Source organism: Panthera tigris, chromosome C1, assembly GCF_018350195.1.
Source record: "Panthera tigris isolate Pti1 chromosome C1, P.tigris_Pti1_mat1.1, whole genome shotgun sequence".
NCBI lineage: Eukaryota > Metazoa > Chordata > Mammalia > Carnivora > Felidae > Panthera > Panthera tigris.
The window spans coordinates 137,594,886-137,617,461 of NC_056667.1; the positions used below are offsets into that span (position 1 = coordinate 137,594,886).

Here is a 22,576-nt window from a genome sequence, read left to right on the forward strand (position 1 = left end):
CTGTAAGGAGTCCCACAGATGTTGGGCTGATCACTGAAACTGACTGGGCCTCAGGATTTCCACTGTAGGTGGGTGCTGATCACCGAGAGGCTGTAAGGTCCTAGTTAAACAGACATTTTGGAGCCAGAAAATACTGATATACTCATGGAACACTAGGTACTTGCCTTTCCACTTTTAGGAACCTCAGTTCATTACCATGAACCTGTGGTTGATTGGCCATATGTGATTAATAGCAAAATGTGTTGAATAAGCCCATGAAAATGGAATTATATTAATTTTTATGAGAAATTAAAATCTTGGGTATGTATTTAGTATTTAGAGTATATTTCCAAATCTGTAAATTTTCCAGGTATTATTTCTCTGTAATTACACATTTTAGCTACATTTCTGATTCATAGCCTCCCGATTAACAGAAGTGATCATCAAGTGATATTTGCTATTATGAAAGGTAAGTGGGACCACTAGGAAAACAGGATAGAGATTCTTCAAAAAATTAAAAATAAAACTGCCATATGATCCAGCAATTCCACTTCTGGGTATTTCTCTGGAGGAAATGAAAATACTAACTTGTAAAGATATATATGCACCCCCATGTTTATTGCAGCATTATTTACAATAGCTAAGATGTGGAAGCAGCCTGAGTGTCCACTGATGGATGAATGAATAAAGAAAATGTGATGTGTGTACACACACACACACACACACACACACACACACACACAGAAGAATATTTCCCAGCCATTAAAAAGAAAGAAATCTTGCCATTTGAGACAACATAGATGGACCTTGAGGGTATTATGCTAAGTGAAATTCATCATACAGAGAAAGACAAATACCAACCATTACGATCACACCTATGTATGTAATCTTAAGAGAAAACCAAAAAATAAAATGAATGCTTAGATATAGAGAACCAGGCATTGTTAGTTGCCAGAGGCGAGGGTTGGGATATGGATGGTTAGGTGAAATGGTTAAAGGTGGTCAGAAGGTACAAACTTCCAGCTATAAAACAAGTCCTAGGGTTATTAGTAATGTAGCATGGCAACTACAGTTAATAAGACCATATTGTATATATGAAGATTTTTTTTTAAATGTTTGTTTATTTTTGAGAGCGAGAGAGGGCATACATGCATGCTCCAGGCTAAGCATGGAGCCTGACATGAGGCTCACTTCCATAACCATGAGATCATGACCTGAGCTGAAATCAAGAATCTGTTGCTTAACTGACTGAGCCACCCAGGCGGCCCTGTGTTTAGGGAGTTTAAATCTACTCAAAAAAACAAAAACAAAAAACCTGACACTCTTAATTCCCAAATCTAGCTTGGGTCTCTGATGCTGAGATATGTTCTGCCATGATAGGAACTTGTGTCCTTTTGTGTATACTATGTATATTTATGTCCATGTATTTATGTGTATACATACACATAATTTTATTGATAGCATTTAGCTTTTGTATTTATGCCATAGGAAAGCTGTATTTCCTATAAGAGAAAGCACTCCTAAAGCAAATTTCTTCATTGGCTTAATGTTCCTTTTCAAGCTTTTCTAGTAATTAAAAAGAAATAAATAAAAGGTGGTTGCCTTAGATGGATCATTAAAAACCAAAATAAAGTAGTGGTCTCAAGGAGTTAGTGTGATTGCTATAAAATCATCTGTTGTGTTTTGATGAGATTTAATAACAGGATTACAGAAACATTTTTGGCTCTTAAGAATTGATCATTGAATATTAATAAAAATCTTGAGGTTGACTATGAATGACTTTTTCATTATTTCATCTCTCAGAAGAACTTTAGAAAAACTCCATTGTAGATTCAATATAATGTTGATTTTAATTATTTCTCCTTTGTTTGTTTATAGGACTGATTGTATAGAAAAAAAGGACAGCCCTGAAGTATATTTTTGTTGCTGTGAGGGCAATATGTGTAACGAAAGGTTTTCTTACTTTCCAGAGATGGAAGTTACACAGCGTAAGTTTACAGGGAAAATACATAGGTCTGTTCAACTAGTACACTGAAAACAAAGCATATTTGTGTTGATGGAATAATTTACTGATACCTTCTCCTAAAATTTGATACCATGATAAATATTTCTTGTGGAATTTTGTAGGCCAAATCTGAATTGTTTTTTTTCCTTCCATTTTCCACAGCTACTTCGAACCCAGTTACACCTAAGCCACCCTATTACAACATACTGCTCTATTCCTTGGTGCCACTTATGTTAATTGCGGGGATTGTTATTTGTGCATTTTGGGTGTACAGGCATCATAAGATGGCCTACCCTCCTGTACTTGTTCCAACTCAAGTAAGTTATTGTCTTGTACTTTGTGCTCTTTTAAATTTTATATTTTAAAGAACTACCACTGTGGTGAAACCCACCAAATTGCTATAAACCATTTTCTTTTGGAGTTAACTTTTGGAATGTTTGTTGTTATGAGAACTATAGCTAGTTTTCCAAACGTACTAACTGCTATATCCTGAACTCCTCTTACTCAGGAGTTGAGCTAGTAGAGTGGAACAAAGGATATTCCTGTTCTTTGGACAGTTTTATTGTCATTGTAGTACTTTCGAGTGGGAGATTCTCCCTGCTTTGTTTCTTGAGAATTAATTGATGATGGAGAAGCAATACCACAACCCTTTCTTTCCTTCCATTCTTTTTTCTATTCTTAAATTTTTGTGCCTTTTTCAAGACAGCTTGCCAAATTATCCTTTTAACCACAGGGAGGGATTTAGCAAGATAATCAAGAAAAGTGTGGAAAAAAGAGGTTTCACAAAGGCTCCAGGAAGATATATGCATAAAAATGTTTTGGGAAGAAGAGCAGATAATCAGTGCTTCTCATTACTTGTCATTGGTAGTTGCAGGTGCATCGTTATTGTTTGCAGTATATCAAGCATGTACTGAGGACTAAAAGCTTTTTTTTTTTTTTTTTTAAGACTAAAAACTTTTGTAATGCCCTCAATTTCACTCTCCTGACCCCAAATATACCTGAAAATGTAGATATGTTGGGTAATCAAATTAAATTCATGAAATTTTCTTCATTCCCTGTCATGGAGGCAGTGGTGCTGGTACAGTGGTTTACAAACTCTTTTAATATAAGTAGTTAATGTTCTGCAGGCTGAGGAGTGGTGAAAGCTTTGGCATACTTGTGTGAGACATCTTTGAACTGTAGTTTTTACTGTGTTTCTTTTAACTATTAAGATCAGATTACCTTGGCCTTCTGGCTCTCTTGGTTTAACTTTGTTTCTCTGATACCACTAGGATTAATGGTTAAAACTTGATAGAAAAAAATGGTGGAGTCCTATATTTTAATGACCAAAATAATTTCTTTCCCTTTAAGCTTTATTTACATAACATCCTTCTTCCTTAGTACTTGAAGCAATCTGTTAGCATTAGATTATTGACCCCCATAATCTTTTAAGATGTGTGTATGGAGAAATAAACCCAAAAGTGAAATACCTTATTCTGCAAATTAGGTAAACATGCTATTTTGTGCAGCTGAAATATTTTGACTTTTGCACATTAGTAACTAAGTTATGAGTTTATTAAAAATTGTCTCTAAAAAAGTATTTTAAAATAAAAAAATAAATGCCTAATAAATATATGTAGTTTACTCCAAATGGTCGTAGGCTGTACACTTTATCTTCTCTTGGTGGCAACTGTTTTTTATTTTATGTTTGTATTTAGAAGGGAGAGTATTTAGTACTTGTAGTAGTGTCTGAATTTACCCTAGATTTATGTGATGATCGAAACAAACTGGAAACTCAATTTAAAAACAAATTTGTTAAGTTTCTTAATAAAACTTAAAAAAATAATGTAATTTTATAGAAAGCATTGATAATTATATAATATTAGCACAAAGGTGTGGTTGGGCTTTCTTTTAAAAGGCTCAGTATCTTAACACATGAGGCCATTTTATTTAGAAATGATAATTAATTCAAACGTTTAGACTTTAAAAAGGAAAGATGCAGTTATTCATAAATAACTGAGAATCAGGAATCTTCAATGAATATCCATTTCTGTGGGCTTTGGATATTTGTTACCGTATTAATGATACTGTACACATTTATTTAGCACTTGAATTGCTCTGTGTTGAATTTGCATGGTTTTGTGATGGAATGATCTGGAATGGTCAAGCTTTGTTAGGAAAAATATAAACATGCCTAACTTTATGCTTTCTTTCTGTTGCAAACTATGTTGTGCAAAAGAGGGGTTGTCATCAATTTGGAACTTAGTTTATATCATCTCTCACTGTCTCAAACAGTATAGTCTCATGCTTTAAGTCTCATTTTTGGTGAGAGGATTATACAAAGTAGTTCTGCAACACTGCTTAGTGGCCATCCTGTTACAAAATGATCAATTTTATCTCCTATTTTAAAGTAATTATTGATAATAACATCAAGTATTTATTGAACACTTAGAATGTATTGTACTGGGATACTGTTACATAAATATATAAAGACAAGAATTTTATATAAGAATATGTAAAAACATACATAAATTTTTTTCCATGGTTCCTATATTATGACTGGTATGTAAGGCTCATCTTTGGAATTTGTTAAAAAATACAAATTCTTGGGCCACATCCCTGTAAGTATGGAGTGGGGCCTGAGATTTTATGTTTCTAATAAAATTCCAAGGTGATTCTTGTGACCAGCCAGGTGTGAAAAATGCTGATTTGATTTTACCTCACAGGGTTGTTTATGTAGTTTCAATCCCCATTTTATAGATAAAGAAATTGAGACATAGCAAAGCTCACAAGTGTCAGAGCTGGAATCCGAACCAAGGACTCTGACACTAAAGCTTTACTGCTTTATGCTGTTCTGCCTCCCCCCCTCCCCCCAGGAAGCTGATGTCTCTGCTGTTTTAAAAATTCAGTAAACATCACTGCCATCTCAAAATCATTCTATAGGTTAATTTATTTTCCTACTTTGGATATTGAATAGTCTGACTACTAAAATGAGTAATAACATCATCATATGGCCTCACATAGGACAAAAAGGAAAAGTCATGGAAATATAGAAGGGCATATTCCTGTGTTTCCATTAAGAAAATTTTTTAGCACATTTTAGAATAAGGTTTATCAGCATTGATTGGTTGTAGGTAAGGATTCCTGAGCCTCTGAATTGATAGTACCCCTGCCTATTAGTTACTCAAGACTTTTGTGAGAGACAGGGGTAGTAAGGGAGACATACATTTGAAGTCTTACGGTGATTTCCCTATTTCGTCCATATTCAGGTTCCCATATTCAAAGCTTAATTTCAAGGTTTATGAATTAGGAAAATTCCAAGGTTTAGGTTTAGGAATTCTGGAAAGATCTTATATTCTTGTGGATTTTTCCTCCCAAATTTTCAAACATTTTTAGACAGTGTCATCATGAAATATTTCATTCCTTTTATTAGGTAAACTTTTCCTTAAAGCTTTGGCTAAAGGCTGGTTTGTGAATTAATTGGTCTTTGTAAGACATTAGTCTCATTGTGGTAATATCTTCTTGAAAAGTCATTGCTACAATAAGAACTATACTTGAGAATTTACAGTGAATCTCACAGAGCAAGCTGAAGTTATACATACTGTGATCATTCCTTGGTCTGATTTCAGTCTTTTATTCTCACTGGGGGCTAAAAGATGAGTCCTATGGCATCCTGGAAGACGAGAGATATCCACATGTATCTTTTTACTAAGCTGGTTCTGACAGCTAAATTGTAGGATTCTTTATTTCTAAGACGTCGAGTTAGAATTTCTTCTGGTGTTAGTATTTTATTGTGAGGAAGTGATATGGAAATATACCTGCTTTAAAATCTGGTCTTTAATTATGGTTCTTAGTAACCAGTAAAAAATATTTATTCTCAGATCTAGTATAGTTAGAAGTATGGGTAAAGTAATTTTGTTCTTTTTTTTGTTTTTAATTGAAGCCATCCTTCTTTCTTTATAATCTGTTACTGTTACGTTTCTAACATTGTTCCATGGTATCACTGTCTTGGTATCATCCAGTCATCCTGGGTGGAAAGCCTTGGAGACAGCTGCTACTTTTTTTGGCCCTGTCATTTACCAAGTCCTGTTCATTCACCTTTTTATCTTTCTTGATCTTTTGTAGTTCAGGACATTATTACACCTGTGGCTGAGATTATTTCTGTAATCTCAGCTGGTCTTCTCTCTTCATCTATACTGTTACTGTAGAATAGTGTTTTACATGTCTGATTATATTACTTATTATTATTATTATTATTTTTAATGTTTGTTTATTTTTGAGATAGTGTGAGTAGAGGAGGGGCAGAGACAGGGGCACAGAGGATCCAGAGTAGGCTCTGTGCTGACAGCAGCAAGCCTGACGCAGGGCTCAAAACTCACCAACAGTGAGATCATGATCGGAGCTGAAGTTGTACATTTAACCGACTGAACCACCCAGGTGCCCCATGTTACTTCTGTTTTAAAAAATATTTGAGGGCTCTCAGTGACCCACAGCAAAGAATACACAGTTTGGAGTATGACATATGGGCTTCCATACCTCCATACATCTACCTTTTTATTCTTTCCTCCCATTACACCTTAAGCCATCCATTATATATATATGGAATGGTATTAGTTGTGTACTGTCCTTGAAAGAATTGAGAAAATAGTGCTGAAGTCAGTTTATATCTTGTGTGATTCAGATGAATAGCCCCAGTTGAGAAAGGCACTAGTCATTTGTGTACATGTTCCAGTCTCCCACTTGATTGTAAGCCCCTTGAATACCATGGGTGTATTGTAATCACTACTGTCTGTCACCTACTGTTTGTAGATATAACCACTCTGTAAGTGACGAATTACTGAATTGACTTTGTTGCATTTAGAGTTGTACTGAGATGATAATGCAGCATGCCCAGGGATTCCTTTAATAAAAAGCTTTAGGGCTTAGTTTTAAGAAAAATATTGAGGCTGTATGTCTTTAGGGTAGAATAAGTTGAAGTATTCAGGCTTTTATAAGAGAATGCCAGTATTCAGTTCTTTCTGCAATCACAAGCTTTGAAGCATCCTTTTAATTTGCATCACCTAGGTCCTTTTCTTTTGCCTGTGCTGAAACTGTCTTTCCACATGTAGGAATTTGCTCTTGTATCTACAGTGAGTAAACTGAACACAACTGGTTTTTCTAGTGCCGGTGAGTCAAGAATAGGAGGGAATAGATGCATTGACTCTATGATTAAGAAGTCTTATTGTGGTTAGAGTTAATGTGGTTTCAATAAAAGTGTTTGCATCGCTCTCAAAACCATACGTGAGCTTCAGTTTCCTGTTAAGATCTATATTTGTGCTGATAAAAAACACTTGCTGATAAGAAAGCAGATTTCAGGAACTAGAAATTACCTACCTTTAACAAGGTATGAAGTTAACTTCTTGTGCATTTTTAAAGGCTATATAAATAGCACTGTAGTATTGCAACATTAATACTTATTTAAGTGACATCAGTCTCTTCAGTTCTTTGCATCATGACATTTTGTCTAGAATTTGGTCTGGTAGAGAATAAAGGCTGTCAGATGTTTGGGATACTGAATTGGGCATACAAAATAATCCTGTTGACCTTAATATTAAAGTAATAATAGGTTGTCATTTCATGCTCTGCCAAATTACTGTCCACTGAGAAACCAAGCTGTCTGAAAATGCTGTGTAGGACTTTCCTGTTGAACATGAGTCTGTATGTGTACCCATTTAAAATTAATAAGATACTGAAAGGGTAGCCTAACATTCAACCAAGCCAGTTTAGGGAAGTGTGCTGCTTATTTATTTGGGGAGGATGAAGGGGAAATTTACTAAATTTAAGTGAGTATTTAACATGCTAATATTGTTATACTTGCAAAACCACATCTTGAAATAGGTTGACTCACTTTCTCTTTTTAATTCTTTTCTTTTTAAGAATGTATAATACTTGCTTGTTATAATAAGACAAATTCTACAGAAGGAAGTGTGTGCAAAAGAAAGGAGATAGAACCATTTGTTCTTCCTTTTTTTTTCCTTTATCATTTTCCTGAAATAATCAATTTTAACGGGTTGATATGTATCCTCTGACACCTTTTTCTAATCTCATTCGTTTGAATACATGCTTTCCTTCCCTTTTATAAACTACAAATGTTATTTCACAATTGGTTTCTTTTAATTTAAAGGTATACTGAGGATAGCTTCTCAGCTCAATACTTTTCAGTCTCATTCTGATTAAGTGATGTGTTCTTAAGTGAAACTTAGTGGAGCTCTAATGTATGCTCATGAAATTTCAAAACTTGATGTTTTATTAGCTTTGAGTTGGTGTTAGGTTTCTGCTAAGACCTGGAGTCTACATTTCACAATATTTTTAACTGTCTTATTTTAGTAGGTTTAAAATCTGGTGATATAATGCTCTTGTCTTGCAGTTGAGCATCTTTTTTTTTTTTTTCTGTGTTCTACCTTTGTGTGTGATTATTTTTGTTACAACTTAAATTACAACTAAGTTTTATGTATACTTCTAAACTGATTGTTGGGAGAAGTGTCATAAATTATTTGTAGACTTGCAGCTTGACAAAAAATTACTCTCTTAGGCATATATGAATTATTTTACTTAACAAATGAATGGACAAATCTCTGCTTGAGATTTGCTGAAATTCTATGTCCAAAAGCAAAAAAGAAGGGAAGAGGAGAAGGAAAAAAATTAAAAGCTTTATCCAAAGTTTAAAATGAGTTAAAGCTGTACATTAAAGTTAATAATGGAGCACTTTATTTCTAAAAATGACTTCCATTTAATTTTTAAAATCTTGAGTTCAGTTTTTCTTTGGACTGTGGAGGACCGCATCTTCCAATTTACAAGTGGGACTGATGCGTATAGATGAGAGTACCTAATTTCTCCTTTTTCAGGGTGCCTGGGTGGCTCACTCAGTTAAGTGTCCTACTTCAGCTCAGGTCATGATCTCATGGTTCATGGGTTCGAGCCCCACATTGGGCTCTGTGCTGACAGCTCAGAGCCTGGATGGAGCCTGTTTTGGATTCTGTGTCTCCCTCTCTCTCTGCCCCTCACCCGCTTAGCTCTGTCCCTCTCTCAAAAATTAAATAACCATTAAAAAAAATAAAAAATTTCTCTTTTTTCTTATCTGGCAAGATGGAAGATAGGAAGAAGTGACTTTGATTTTCTCTCAACTTTACTTCCTGGACCTCATCGTAGATCTGTTCCTTCATTCTTAGCTACTTCATCACTGTCAAATCTTTTCTGTTAATTTGAGACAATAAAATGAAAAGGCCCATTTGTTAGTGAAAAGCTGCTTGTATCACATAGGCTGGCGGGTGTTTGTTCGGGTTTGTTTGTTTTGTTTTAGCTTAACCACTCACCTAATGCTTGAGAGCCTGTTGTGTGCTGGGCATCATGCTGATGTGTGGTGATAAGCATCGGAGGGACAGTTCTTCCCTTTTGAAGCCCACAGTTAGTATATAAGGGAACAAAAAATAGGTTGGTGATTGGTTGTTTGGCTTTGCAGCTTGGCAATGACAGGCAGAGTAAGAAGGGAGCAAGAGTGGAGGAAAAGAGGAGAAATGTCTGACTCCAGTTATATAGTGACCAGGAGCCATATCTGGGACGCTTATCTAATGATAAGGCTCAAAACCTGTTAGCTATTATTGCTGCCAGAGTAACAACTTCAGAATTGTACTCGAAGTTGTATTTATTGAAGCCATTGAAGATACATATTTATATGCCAATACTTTGAAATTAGCGTAATAAAAAATTTCAATTTTGAGTACTCTGTCAAGGACTACACAGAGCACTTTACACAGATTAATCTTTCAACACCCCAAATATAGGTTCTGTTTTATTAAGTCCATTTTATAGATAAGAAAAACAAGGGACAGATAGGTGAAGTGTCTTGCTCTAGTGTCAGTCTTTGGAATGGTAGAGTCTGGGCATTTATATCCAAGGATTATTATTCACTGAAATAATTTTAATTGAATGGCTTATTTATTCCAGTAGGTAATTTAGATGGGGTCTGTAAAAAACTAAAGCAGGATAAAGAGGACGATCAGAGTATATAAAGTATGTTTAAAGTAGTTTTTTGTTTTTTTGGCTGATAACTAAATCTTTATTTACATTTATGTCATAAATAAAGGAGCAAAACACAGGGAAGTTTTGAGAAAAATATTACAAACACCTACCACTCAGAACAGACATTTTCTTACATCTACTTTGGATCTTTAGGAAAACGTAATTGAAATAAAACATTATTGATAAAGTTGAAGTCCCTTTTGTATCCTTCATCTCCAAAACACTTCCCTTCTCAGATACAACCTTGTATACCCTTTGAGTTACTGTTTATATAAAAATATAAACAACGAGAGGTGCCTGGGTGGCTCAGTTGGTTAAGCTTCCAACTTTGGCTCAGGTCATGATCTCACGGTTCATGGGTTTGAGCCCCACGTCAGGCGCTGTGCTGATGGCTCAGAGCCTGGAGCCTGCTTTGGAATCTGTGTCTCCCTGTCTCTGCCCTTCCCCACTCATGCTCTCTCTCTCTTTCAAAAAAAAAAAAAAAAAAAAAAATTAAAAAATATAAACAACGAATATTTATAAAGTCAAAATAGCTTTTATAGTAAGTGCATATAACCCTGTAGGTAAATATAACCATTTTACCACGCCATAATTTATAGAATATGTAGTGATCCTTTTCCTTTTTGCAGCTTTACTTGAAGAATACCAATGCTAAAATAAATAAAAATTTCTTCTATCCTTAATAATAAACCTGATGCTTTTGAGCAGTGGCCAGAAGGAGATTGGTTTCTTCAGACTTTTAACCTCCCCCCTGCTAACTACCCTGAGGAGCTACCTTCTCCTTAGGGAACTTATTCAGAATCCTGTCTCATCCACCTCTGTCTGCCTTTGCCTTGCTTTCAGGAGTTAGTTGAGAGAAACTGGAGGAAGTAGGAGTTGGTGCATCACAGTGGAATTTTGAAGATCTAACTGGATAGAATGATGGCTGTGCATTTGGCGGTATCAATATTATTGAATCTGTTAATGTATAATGTCTTCCTAGCTCAGAAACATTTGTTCTGATACATACACTATATTATTTCTTTATATATTCTATTTCTATCTACTTGGCAATAGTCTTTTTTAAAATTAGCAACTGTAACATTTCCTACAGCATGAGATAATTAGATGACTAAGATCAGACAAATTCAGAATTGGTTGGTTTTCAAATACTTTGTGTAGGGGGCAGGGGGTAGGAGGGGTCCTTAATTCTTCTTGAGGTCCTAAGAAGATATTTAGTGAGTTATCCCCGTTAGATATATATATATATACACACACATATATACATATATATATGTATATATATATATGTATATATGTATATATATATGTATATATGTGTATGTATGTGTCTATATGTGTATATATATATGTATATGTATATATACACACATATGTGTATGTACATACACACACACGTAAAATATATCAAACTTGGAATGATTTAAGTAGTAAATAAGATAAAATTCATAGTATATGTCCTATATGTTTATAGTATATAAATGAACCAGAATCCATAATCTAGAAAGATTTCTTTGTATTCCTGTTCTGTATATCTAACTGCCTACTAAACATCAGCAATTAGATATTTCCAAGTAGTTAACATTCAGGGAAATAATCTCTCCAAACCTCGTTCTCAGTAAATAGAACCAGTAACCATTTGGTTGCACGAGTCATTGTATCCCAATGCCATTTTCCTACCTAATCTGTCTCCCTCTAGTACTTACTCCATTTTTCAAGGATCCTCTCCCCAGGAAAATCTTATTTAACCTGCCAGTGTAAGTCAGTTTTCTCCTTACAGGTGTTCAGGATACTGAATTTCTTTTTATTGCAATTATTTCATAATTATGCATTCATTAGTGTGGTATCTTTGATTAGTCTTACTTCCCCACACTGTAGTAAGCATCACGAGAAGCCAGATAGTCAGTGTCTGGCGCAAAGTAGGCACTCAGTAAAGATTGGTTGAGTGAATGGAGAAGTCCTAGTCATTATTTTCTGATATTTGGCAATATAATTTAGTTAAATTTCTTTCCCCCTTATGGAATAGGCAGCGAAGTCTCTTTCGCATCCAGGAGCCTAATGACTTGACATTAATGTGCTGATTTGTTTTTTACTGTTCTCTCCAGTTATAGTGCATGATAGTCAAGTTTCATTTTCTGTGTTGTGAATTCAGATTGTTTTTTGTGTGTTTGTTTGTTTGGCTTGGTTGCTTTTTATCCATGTATTTCAGTGATTTAATTTTTTTGGATTCTGTTTTGACCCTTTTATTTTGTAACATAGTTTACACATTGAGGCCTGTTGTTGGCATCTCTTGTTTAGCTTGATCATTCTAGGACTTATTCTCATGTTCATTTATTGAGAAGTATATTGGGCAAAGATAGACTTTTTGGTAAGATGCATGGATGGCACATACTTGCACCGTGTTACTTGCAGTGGTAGGTTTATTATCCCTGTTACAAGTCACTGTAAAACAAAACCTGAGACATACCTATGCCCTGGGAAGCTAAAGTCTAGTTATTCATTTGGCATGTATTTCTTTCAAAGAGATGAATTTTACTCTGGAGTACTGATAAGATGTTGTGATAGTAGGATTAGCTAAGCCTTTTAGATGAATTATAAATAATCCTGAACCATTATCATAGGAGAAAAATCAAGAAGGAAGAAAAACTAAGCTGCTGGTACAGATAAATGAGTTGTCAAATCAGTGCTATTCTCTGTATAAATATTGTAGAGATATTAGAAATGGCGGTTTTACTCAGCGATTGGAGGGGATTTGAAGGAGGGGATTTTTACATTGGTGACAGTATTTCTCTTAATTATAAATTTAGGCCCTTAACTATATTAGGATGACTGGGAAAATGAAAATCTTATTTTCAAAAGTCTTGTCAGTATCTAAGTGTCCTCAGACTAAAAAATATGTATGGATACTTGTTCTCATGGCCACCACTACTTGACTTCTTCACTCTTACGTGGCTAGTAAGTAGTCAACAGTGGGCCTGGCCTGTCACTGTGTTCTACTTAAATCTCATTTTTAAAATTTTTTCCTCGGTCTTATTTTCTTACCCTAGTATATTGTTTATGTTGCACACACAAAGACATCAGGAACATTTTTCTATTATGATTCTACTGTCTTCCATGAAAAGGGGAGTGAAGCAGTTCAGGAAATAGATTTTAGAGATTCGTAAAACAACTGTTGGAGTGTGGGCTGAGAACCAACTTCTAGTTACATAAAAATGTCTCCTGTGCTGCTCCTGGTTTTTGTTAAAGGCAATACTGCCCTCTCGTGTCCAGAAGCCAATTCCAAGATATTTTCTCAATTAAATTGCTCATTTTACTCTTCCAGTTGAGACTCTAGAACTTCTTAGAAAAACAAGTAACAATTACTTAAGACTTGGAAATTTATTGGATCAGGTAACTTGGGGTCATACCAGAACCATGTATATAATAATACCCCTTATCTGAAAGGTAATGTCCAAGTTTTTTGTTTGTTTGATATTACTTTCCTCTGTTTATAAGGAAAGTGTTCCCAACTTTTATTTTAAAAATATGATAAATTGGATCATTGCCAATTTTAAAAAGCTAAATCATTATTCTCTTTCTTTCACTTTTGTAACTGATGTGTCATTTTTCATTTCATTCTTGATATAAATCGTAATTTCTTTTGCCTGTGTTTTTTCTTCACAAGCACGCCTTTCATATAATGATAGAGGTAAGATGCATTGATGTTTGTTTTATGGTTGTGGAACTTTTTGTGGATGCATACTGAACATTTTGTTTTTAGATTTTTGTTGTCGTTGTTGCTTTATTGTGCATCCTTTATAAATTTGTTATGATTTTTTTTTTTTACCACTTTTAGTATTAAAAACATGATTGATTTGCCACCGTAATAGTTTTGGTTTTCAAGGAATCGTTACCAGCATTTATACTTATCTAAGTTGGAATGTAGAAACAACGGTTTTAGTTGAGTAGACATTAACCCCTAGTGGCTAGAAATGTCACTAGCTTAAATGTTCACGTATGCACATTTTTAACAGGAGCTGACTTTCTGGTTGAACCCATTATCTTTTATCATGAAATCTGTATTTTCAGATAGTTTCTTGCATCTTTAGCCTCTGTAGCAAATGGTCTAGCCAGTTCATCTTTTGCTGTCTAGAGATTGAGGCTTTATTTTAGATTAGAATTCACCCTTCTCACCCTTGAGAACTCAGAATAAAGAAAATGATCACAGACTACTTTGCAGCTCTTCACTTGTACTAATTTATTCCAGTCTTGATTTTAGTAATTCTAGAGGGTAGTGGTGTTTGGGTAGGTGCACTTTTTTTCAGCTACTGCCATTTGTTGTTTCTCAACATGAGGTCTTCTGATGCCGGAATTGTATAATTTTCATATACAAATGGATAAAGGAGATGTAATCAGAGCTATGTTCTAATACATGTCTTCTTAACTGTGCAAAGTAGCATGGGTATTTATTGCAAGAGAACTAGAGACTTAGGGCAAGTTTTCAGGAATTCTGCAGACCTTACCATTGCTCCCTAAAAGGTGGTTTTCTGTGTAGCAGGGCGAAGACATGTTTTATGGATAACATCAGAATGTTGATGTCATTATGAAGTTTAAATCTGAATTTATCTCTTTGGGTTGTTGATATATTTTAAAGGTATAAATCTTTATTCCTAGAATCAAGTACAGTTGACTCTTGAACAATGCGGGGTGAAGGGAGTGCCGACGCCCTACACGGTCAAATCTGCATGTAACTTTTTACCCCCATCAAAGTACTAAATTTTGTGACTGGTAACACAAACTGTTGATTAACATATATTTTGTATGTTGTATGTTTGGTATACATACTTACTTTATTCTTACAATAAAGTAAGTTAGAGACAAAAAAAAATGTTATTAAGAAAATCATAAGGAAGAGAAAATACATTGCATTATATTTATTGGAAGAAAAAAGAAACCTAATAAGTGGACCGCTGAAGTTCAAACCCATGTTGTTCAAGCGTGAACTGCATAGACTTTTGGTGGGTAAATTAGTATAATGATGCTCATAAACTGAAAATAATTTCTGATATTCTTAGATGATAGGATAAATAAAAGCCAAATATTAGAGATACAGTTAAAGCGTCTTATAAATTTAATGAAGAGTTGAAAAGTATGACATAGAATATTCTAGTAATTTTTCATTAAAACAAAAAGGCATATTGATTTGGCACTATATATTTTATTCAGTTAGCTGTACTTCATTAGCTCATTTTGAGTCTCAACTTTTCAGTATTATAGAATATTATTTAAAAAACACACATGTATCATTTCTAAAAGTTTTGAGATTTTATAGGAATGTGTTTTTGTAGACCTTTTCCTCACCCTTTAAAAATTTGCCAGTGTTCTTAAATTTAAGCTTTTTATTTATAAGTAATTTTGACAACAGTCTGTTTTCAGGTTGTTATGATATAATACTGAATAGAATGGTAATGTCATTGGGAGAGTGACCTAAGATACTTTACTGAAATAATGGTAGCTTAGAACTTGCCAAACAAAACCTTGGAAACTTATGGGAACCTTGAAGTTTATCTTTGCACTTAGAAAATATTCAGTGATCTTTTCCCCCTAAATATAGACATTGAGAGTTCTTGCATGTTTCCTAAAATTAAGGTTAGTATTATTTTGAACTGCTGACATATTCTTGAGATGTGGATTAAGTCATCTAAATACTGTTTTATAGACTAAATCCTAGCTGTGTGGTTGGTACTCTTTAGAACAGAATTGGTAATATAGAATGTTATCAAGAGACATTATCAATTTATATTAAAGTTATTCAAAATCTTAATGTTTAAGTAAAGAGCGATTCTATTCTTTACCTCGTTATTTTGCCTCTTCACCTTTCAGCTCTTATCTGCATACTTTAGTTTTTGGTATCCCTGCTTTGACAACTTGACGTTTCTGACTTATTTCTAAAGAAGGGGGGAAATCATTGATTTTAACTTTATAGTAATTTTAAAGTTTTTCAGGGACACCTGGTTGGCTCAGTCGGTTAAGCGTCCGACTTCAGCTCAGGTGATGATCTCACAGCTCCTGAGTTCAAGCCCTGCATCGGGCTCTGTGCCGACAGCTCAGAGCCTGGAGCTTGCTTCGGGTTCTGTGTCCCTCTCTCACTCTGCCCCTCCCCTGCTCATGCTCTGTCTCTTCCTCTATCTCAAGAATAAATAAACATTAAAAAAAATGCTTATAAAGTTTTTCAAACATAAATTTTTCTGTTAACATTAATTAATTTATGCAGTTATCTAATAATTCTTGGACTTTGAACATGAGTGGTTTCTCTTGCCTCCGCAAGAGTAGTTTTCAACCTTTTTTTCTCCTGTCTCCACATCCACATAAATAACATACTCTTTTTCAGTAGAATCTCTTATTACAGTTATAAGTGACCAGTCAAGGAATGAGGTAGGGTAGGTTTAGTTTTGATAAAACCTCTGCATAGATTCTTCTGTCCTCTCCCACTGAGAATCGTAACTTTGGGGGCCATACTTCTCTAAGATTTGTATCTGACTTCCTAGACTCCTCACTCTGTGAAACCGCAACACTCTTTAGCTCTACTGTATAACCTTTCATCTTTTCAATGTGTGAAGGAAAAGCAGCTTTTGTAGACATTTTAAAAATAAACATTTGAGGTTGAAATTAGTTACAGGAAGTATTCTAGTTTATCCTCCTATTTTAAAATAGGAATTCTCAAGCCATGTTATAAAGATTGCCCACAGTGAAATTGCACATTTTTCCTCTTTTATACCTTGCAATGTTTTTATTTTTTGAGGGTCTTTCTAATGTAGATGTCAACTTTTAAAATTCTTGAGTGCCACCAATAGGCTGAATAATACCTAAAGGGAGCACTGACAGTCTTAGGGCATTAGAAGAGATTTTTGTCTTGAGAGGAAAGGGAAAGAGAGCTGCATGGATAAGGGTATGGCACACTCTTTCCAAGTGACTTAGATGCCATCCAGGGTCACAGTGTCTGTTGCTGTTGCCACAGAAATTTTAGTTCCTCCTTACAATACTCATTATGCAGCCTTTCAAACATTTTTATTACTTTGCTCTGGAAGCTTTTCTGAAGGCTTCCTACATCTTGTTTTAGTTGTAGATATTGAACTGATACGAGGCTTCTAGTGAGGAGTTTGTATAGGGAGGATTCCCTTGTGTTTCATAAATGTTGTGCTCCTGTTCACATACTGTATTTCCTCCATTTTTTAAATTACCTGTAGCAGTACTCTTCTCTTTTGTTTTACTTACCTTGTACATCTACAGTGACCACTCATTTTCTGGATTATAATTTGTACTTTCTTTGCCAGTCAGACTCAGAACACTAATAATTTTTATTTCAGGTCAATTTGGTAATTGTAAGCAAAGGGATGAATTGTTAATAGGTTGAAAAATCAGAATGAACGTAATAGTTTGGCTATTCAAAATATTTCTCTTATGTGCTTTGATACACTTATTTGCAGTGTGTTTGAGAAGGACTATGGGCATTTCTGAGATTAAAGATAAACAGTCACTGGGGAAAGTAGTGGATTTTGAGGAGTATTTTTCTTTGAGACATAGTCATAACTTGCTGTTGCTGGCACTTTTAAAATCCTCCTCTTCTAATGAAGTATCAACTAGATGAAACCATTGAAATACTGTTAAGTAATATCCTAAAAGTCACAGAAAATCTTAGTCCAGAAAATTAGTGAGACTAAAAATGATTTGATATTTCTCCTGCTGTACTTAGATAGCAGTAGTGAATGTTATTCACTGAATGTTATTATGAAAACTCTTGATTCAAGTGGCTTGCCTTATGATCACTATAAATAATTAGTAATGCTTGAGAAATCAGTTTTGGCAAGACTGAAGTTAATGTCATTTGTATGTGTTTACCATTTCTGTCAATTGATTCCTCAGTATACTCCCTTTTTTCTCATATTTAGAATTGATATGTATTGTGTGCTGCTTTTTAATATTATCATTATTGTTTATCTTAGGACCCAGGACCACCCCCACCTTCTCCGTTACTAGGTTTGAAGCCACTACAGTTATTAGAAGTGAAAGCAAGGGGAAGATTTGGTTGTGTTTGGAAAGCCCAGTTGCTCAATGAATATGTAGCTGTGAAAATATTTCCAATACAGGTATGTTATTGTATTTTTCTGATCTGCACATATTTTTTAAAAGATACACCTGGCTCGATTAGTATAATTCAGAAACAGTCTGAAAATACAAACCATATATTTCAAGGTGGTTCTTTGTGATACTGAGGAAAATGGTTACCCCTTTTGTCCGCCTTCTCATATGAAGCATGGAATTGTACAGTAGTCTTTGGAGTGGTGGAAATACAATAAATGAACACACAGGAGATCTTTTGCCAATAAAAATTCTACAGAAGTGCAAAATGAAGATGAGGATTCCAATAATATAATTTCATTGGATAACTTTTAATATCCCATTGACATTATCAGAAAACAAACAGAAGAATGATAGAATAGCATGCTTGTTTTAGAGTTATTTAGAGGTATTATTACCCAGACTGATTCATTTTGTTTGGTGAATTATCAGAGGCAGTGAATCAGGATGCCCAGTAATTGGTTTACTGTGGACTTGTTTTTCTTTCCCTTTTTTTAATTTTTAAAATATTTATTAATCTTTTTTTTTTTTTTTTTTAAGAGAGAGAGAGAAAGAACCCAGGGGAGGGGCAGAAATAGAAGGGGACGGAGGATCTGAAGCGGGCTCTGCACTGACAGCAGTGAGCCAGATGCGGGGCTCAAACTCATGAATTGTGAGATCATGACCCGAGTTAAAGTTGGACGCTCAGCTGACTGAGCCACGCAGGCACCCCGACTTGTTTTTCTTTTAAAGGGGGCTTACCTCATAAAACCCTGGTCTAATGCACCTCTGAGCTGTTCTTATGTTTTGTTTTTTTCCATTGGTGGTATCGATCTATGATGATTTCTTCTTCCTTGTCTCTTGCTTATACGCCCCTCTAGCTAATGCCATGTGTGGTATTGTAATCCTGGTTGGGTTTGGTGATGCAGGCTCCACCACTGTATCTTCACAGATCTTCCTTATTCCAAAGTTATACAGTCAAGTTAATATACCTATCTTTTATCTTTCTTGCCTCCTCTAAGGCCTGTTAGAGTTGGTGAAGAAGTTTTTTACCTTTTTTTTTTTGGTAGCAATGCAGATATTTTAAAACTATGGTTCTCAGAGGAAGAGTTGAGTCTGTACTGCTAATATTCACAAATTCAGGGTTCTTCTTTCATTGTTGGAAGAAGCTTAAAAATGAGAGAAAGGCTGGGGTGCCTGGGTGGCTCAGTCGGTTGAGCATCCGACTCTTGATTTTGGTTCAGGTCATGATCTCATGGTTCGTGGGTTCTTGCCCCACATTGGGCTCTGCACTGACAGTGTGGAGCCTGCTTGGGATCCTCTGTCTCCCTCTGTCTTTGCCTCTCCTCTGCTCTCTCAAAATAAATAAACTTAAAAAAAAATTAGAGAAAGGCCTTCGGATATTAACATAAAGGTAACAACAGCAAGAATAACAGTAGCTAATATTTTATTGAGTGCTTCTGTTGTGTCAGGTGGAGGTGCTTCACATACGTGTACTCTGTAATACGTATCGATACAGTACTCATACATAGAATAAAACATACAGTATACCTATAATACAACAACTCTGTGGGCAGACACTATAGTCTCCATTTTGTTAATGAGGTAACTGAATGATGATGTAACTTGGCAAAGGTTTTTAACATAGTTTGGATCCAGAGGGTTCCTAACCATTATGCTATGGTGCCTCAAACTTTTATTATTCTTCCATTGTGAAGAGAAACTAATCCTTTATAAGTAGACATGTAGTAAGCATGGATCACTTGCAGGCACAAATGAGCATATAGTATTTAAAAATATTGTATTGCCTATTTATCCCCTATTGCTCTCCTATTGACTTCGTGGGGTATTCTCAACATTTTGTTAAGAATGTTTGATATAATGTTAGTCTTTGAACAAAAACATTGTCCTCTGTTGAGATGAAGTCGTTCTACCTGAAATTCATATCTTACCGAGATTATTCTGAATAAACACAAGTAACTTCATACCATGATAAAATTACACTACAGTACTAAATTGTAAGCAGAATGTATTACCATCGTTAGATACAGAAGTATGGCATTTCTGCTAACTCCTATATTTACAAGCAAGAAACACAAAAAAGAATGTTTGAGGGAATGGGGCAGGGAAGGCATTTGTGATGGAGTTGTTACCTTATTGTCAGATTTATTTTATGAAAAAATAAGATGAAATCAAAGAGTCTTTTAACACACAGCTTTATTTTTAAATTTTGCCTTAGAATCTTCTTCAGTTATCTCTTAGATATGGTTTATTTGCCTGTGTTCTTTGGATTCTTACCATTCCTTCTTTTTAACTCTAGGACAAACAGTCATGGCAAAATGAATATGAAGTTTATAGTTTACCTGGAATGAAACATGAGAACATATTACAGTTCATTGGTGCAGAAAAACGAGGCACCAGTGTTGATGTGGACCTTTGGCTAATCACAGCATTTCATGAAAAGGTAAAAACTACTTTTCGTTTTAACTCTGGATCAGGGTTGGCTTACCTACTTAATGTTGGCCACAAATCGCTCAGATTTATTTTTCTGGGAACAGTATGTTATTATAGACAGTTAATATTTACAAATTTTTAAAAAAAATAATATAAGAGCAAAGATGGCAACTTTTTCACCTAACCCTCTTACTTATATAATACCAGTCTTCTGTCCCTTATTTCTCGTGCTGCAGTTTTATACCTCTCTCACAAATAATTATTTCAGTGTAGCGAGTGCTTAGTAATTTTCATTTACCATACGTGATCCATTTTTATTACACGGACCATTTTTTAGCTTGAATTTTGTTTCTTAAAAATCTTTAATCAGTGTAGCCTGTGAGAAAAATAGAGGCAGGAGATTTATCTGATGATCTTTGTTCTGTCACTGATTTGTAGAGTAGTTATCACTAAAACATACCTGCTATTTTTCCTCAATTTTTCTACTTTCAGATTTAGTGTGAAAGTACATTTTAATGAAATAGGAAATTGTGTTCTCCTTGGCAGTCAGTTTCGTCACTGTCAGATATAAGTGGCTCTTATACTTCCCTAAATTCTTGACCAAAAGGATGGCAATAATCTTTAGAGGAAGATTCTGGCATAGTTTATTGGTCTTAATTTTGGGTTTCCCAGTCCTATGGTGTAACATCTCTGTAGTCTGTATATTTTAACTTTTTAAATATTTCTCGAACTTAAATTTTCAAATAGTCTTTTTTTTTTTTTTTTTTTTTTTTAAACTTCTGCCTTCTAAATAGGAGGAAGTCGACTGTGTCTTGTAGCAAAACTTTAAAGATTAGGGGTATTCCTTCCTACTCAAATGTTTACTAAGAGGAAACTTGAACCATTCCAGAAAAATGGATTTTTAGATGTTAATATTCGCTAAAAGTAAAGATATGTTGCCTCCTATCATTTCTTAAAGTCTCCATGTCATATGACTTTTATCAAGAGCATAAGTTGTTTTTCCCCCCCCCCCGCCCTTTTCTTTAGGGTTCACTGTCAGACTTTCTAAAGGCTAATGTGGTCTCTTGGAACGAATTGTGTCATATTGCAGAAACCATGGCAAGAGGATTGGCATACTTACATGAGGATATACCTGGCCTAAAAGATGGCCACAAACCTGCCATATCTCACAGGTAGAGCTAAAACTTATACTGTTTTCCCAAATAAGTCAATATTTATTATTTAAATTTTTAATAATCCTGTGGAAAATTTATTTTCCCCCTAATTCTCCAACCATGCTGTAGGAGGCACTTGATTTTCATTTCTTTTTCACATTGGCTTTGAGATTGGCTAGGAAGTATTTTGGATAATGTATATATTAATATCATTAGCAAAATTTAATTATTGACTTACAAAGTTTTGTCTCATTTCTGAAAGCATGGATAACATTGAAAATGTATTTTATCTATCACAAAGGAAGAAATTTGTTTTGCCTCAAAACATGATTTATTTCAAGGATAATTATTAGATATAATTATGGAGAGAATTTGAGTTACCTTTTTTTCTTATGTTTGTAATGACTATGTGATCGTTACCTGAGCTGAGGTAGAAGGAGGCATCATTTGGATAACTGGGTTTAGTCAATTGCCTTCATCAGTGAAGCAATAGTAGTTGGACCCAACGATTGTCATACCTTCAAGAGGGAAAATGTTAGTTCCTTTAAACATGGGATCAGTTTGTCTTCTTGTATTCAATTTAAAGATAGTTGCTTTGGAAAAAGACCCAAAAATACAGAGAACAAACTGATGGTTGCCAGAGGGGAGGGGAGATGGGGGGTATGGGCAAAATGGGTGAAGGGGAATGGGCAAGAAGCTTCCAGTTATGGAAGGAATAAGTCATGGCGTTAAAAGGTACAACATAGGGAATATAATCAGTGGTGTTGTAGGTGACACATGGTAGCTGCACTGTGGTGAGCACAGCAGAATGTATAGATTTCCTGAATCACTGTGTGGTAGGCTTGGAGCT

At 34.8% G+C, this 22,576-nt stretch overlaps 1 protein-coding gene across 1 annotated transcript in view; it reads left to right on the forward strand.

The window, feature by feature from the left end:
- ACVR2A (activin A receptor type 2A) overlaps positions 1-22,576 on the forward strand; it is an 81,019-nt gene that overhangs the window by 49,101 nt on the left and 9,342 nt on the right. Inside the window, exons 3-7 of the mRNA XM_042994408.1 lie at positions 1,858-1,967; positions 2,147-2,301; positions 18,004-18,147; positions 20,439-20,582; positions 21,599-21,744. Of these exons, the coding sequence (XP_042850342.1) occupies positions 1,858-1,967; positions 2,147-2,301; positions 18,004-18,147; positions 20,439-20,582; positions 21,599-21,744 (699 nt within the window). The remainder of the gene's footprint in view (positions 1-1,857; positions 1,968-2,146; positions 2,302-18,003; positions 18,148-20,438; positions 20,583-21,598; positions 21,745-22,576) is intronic.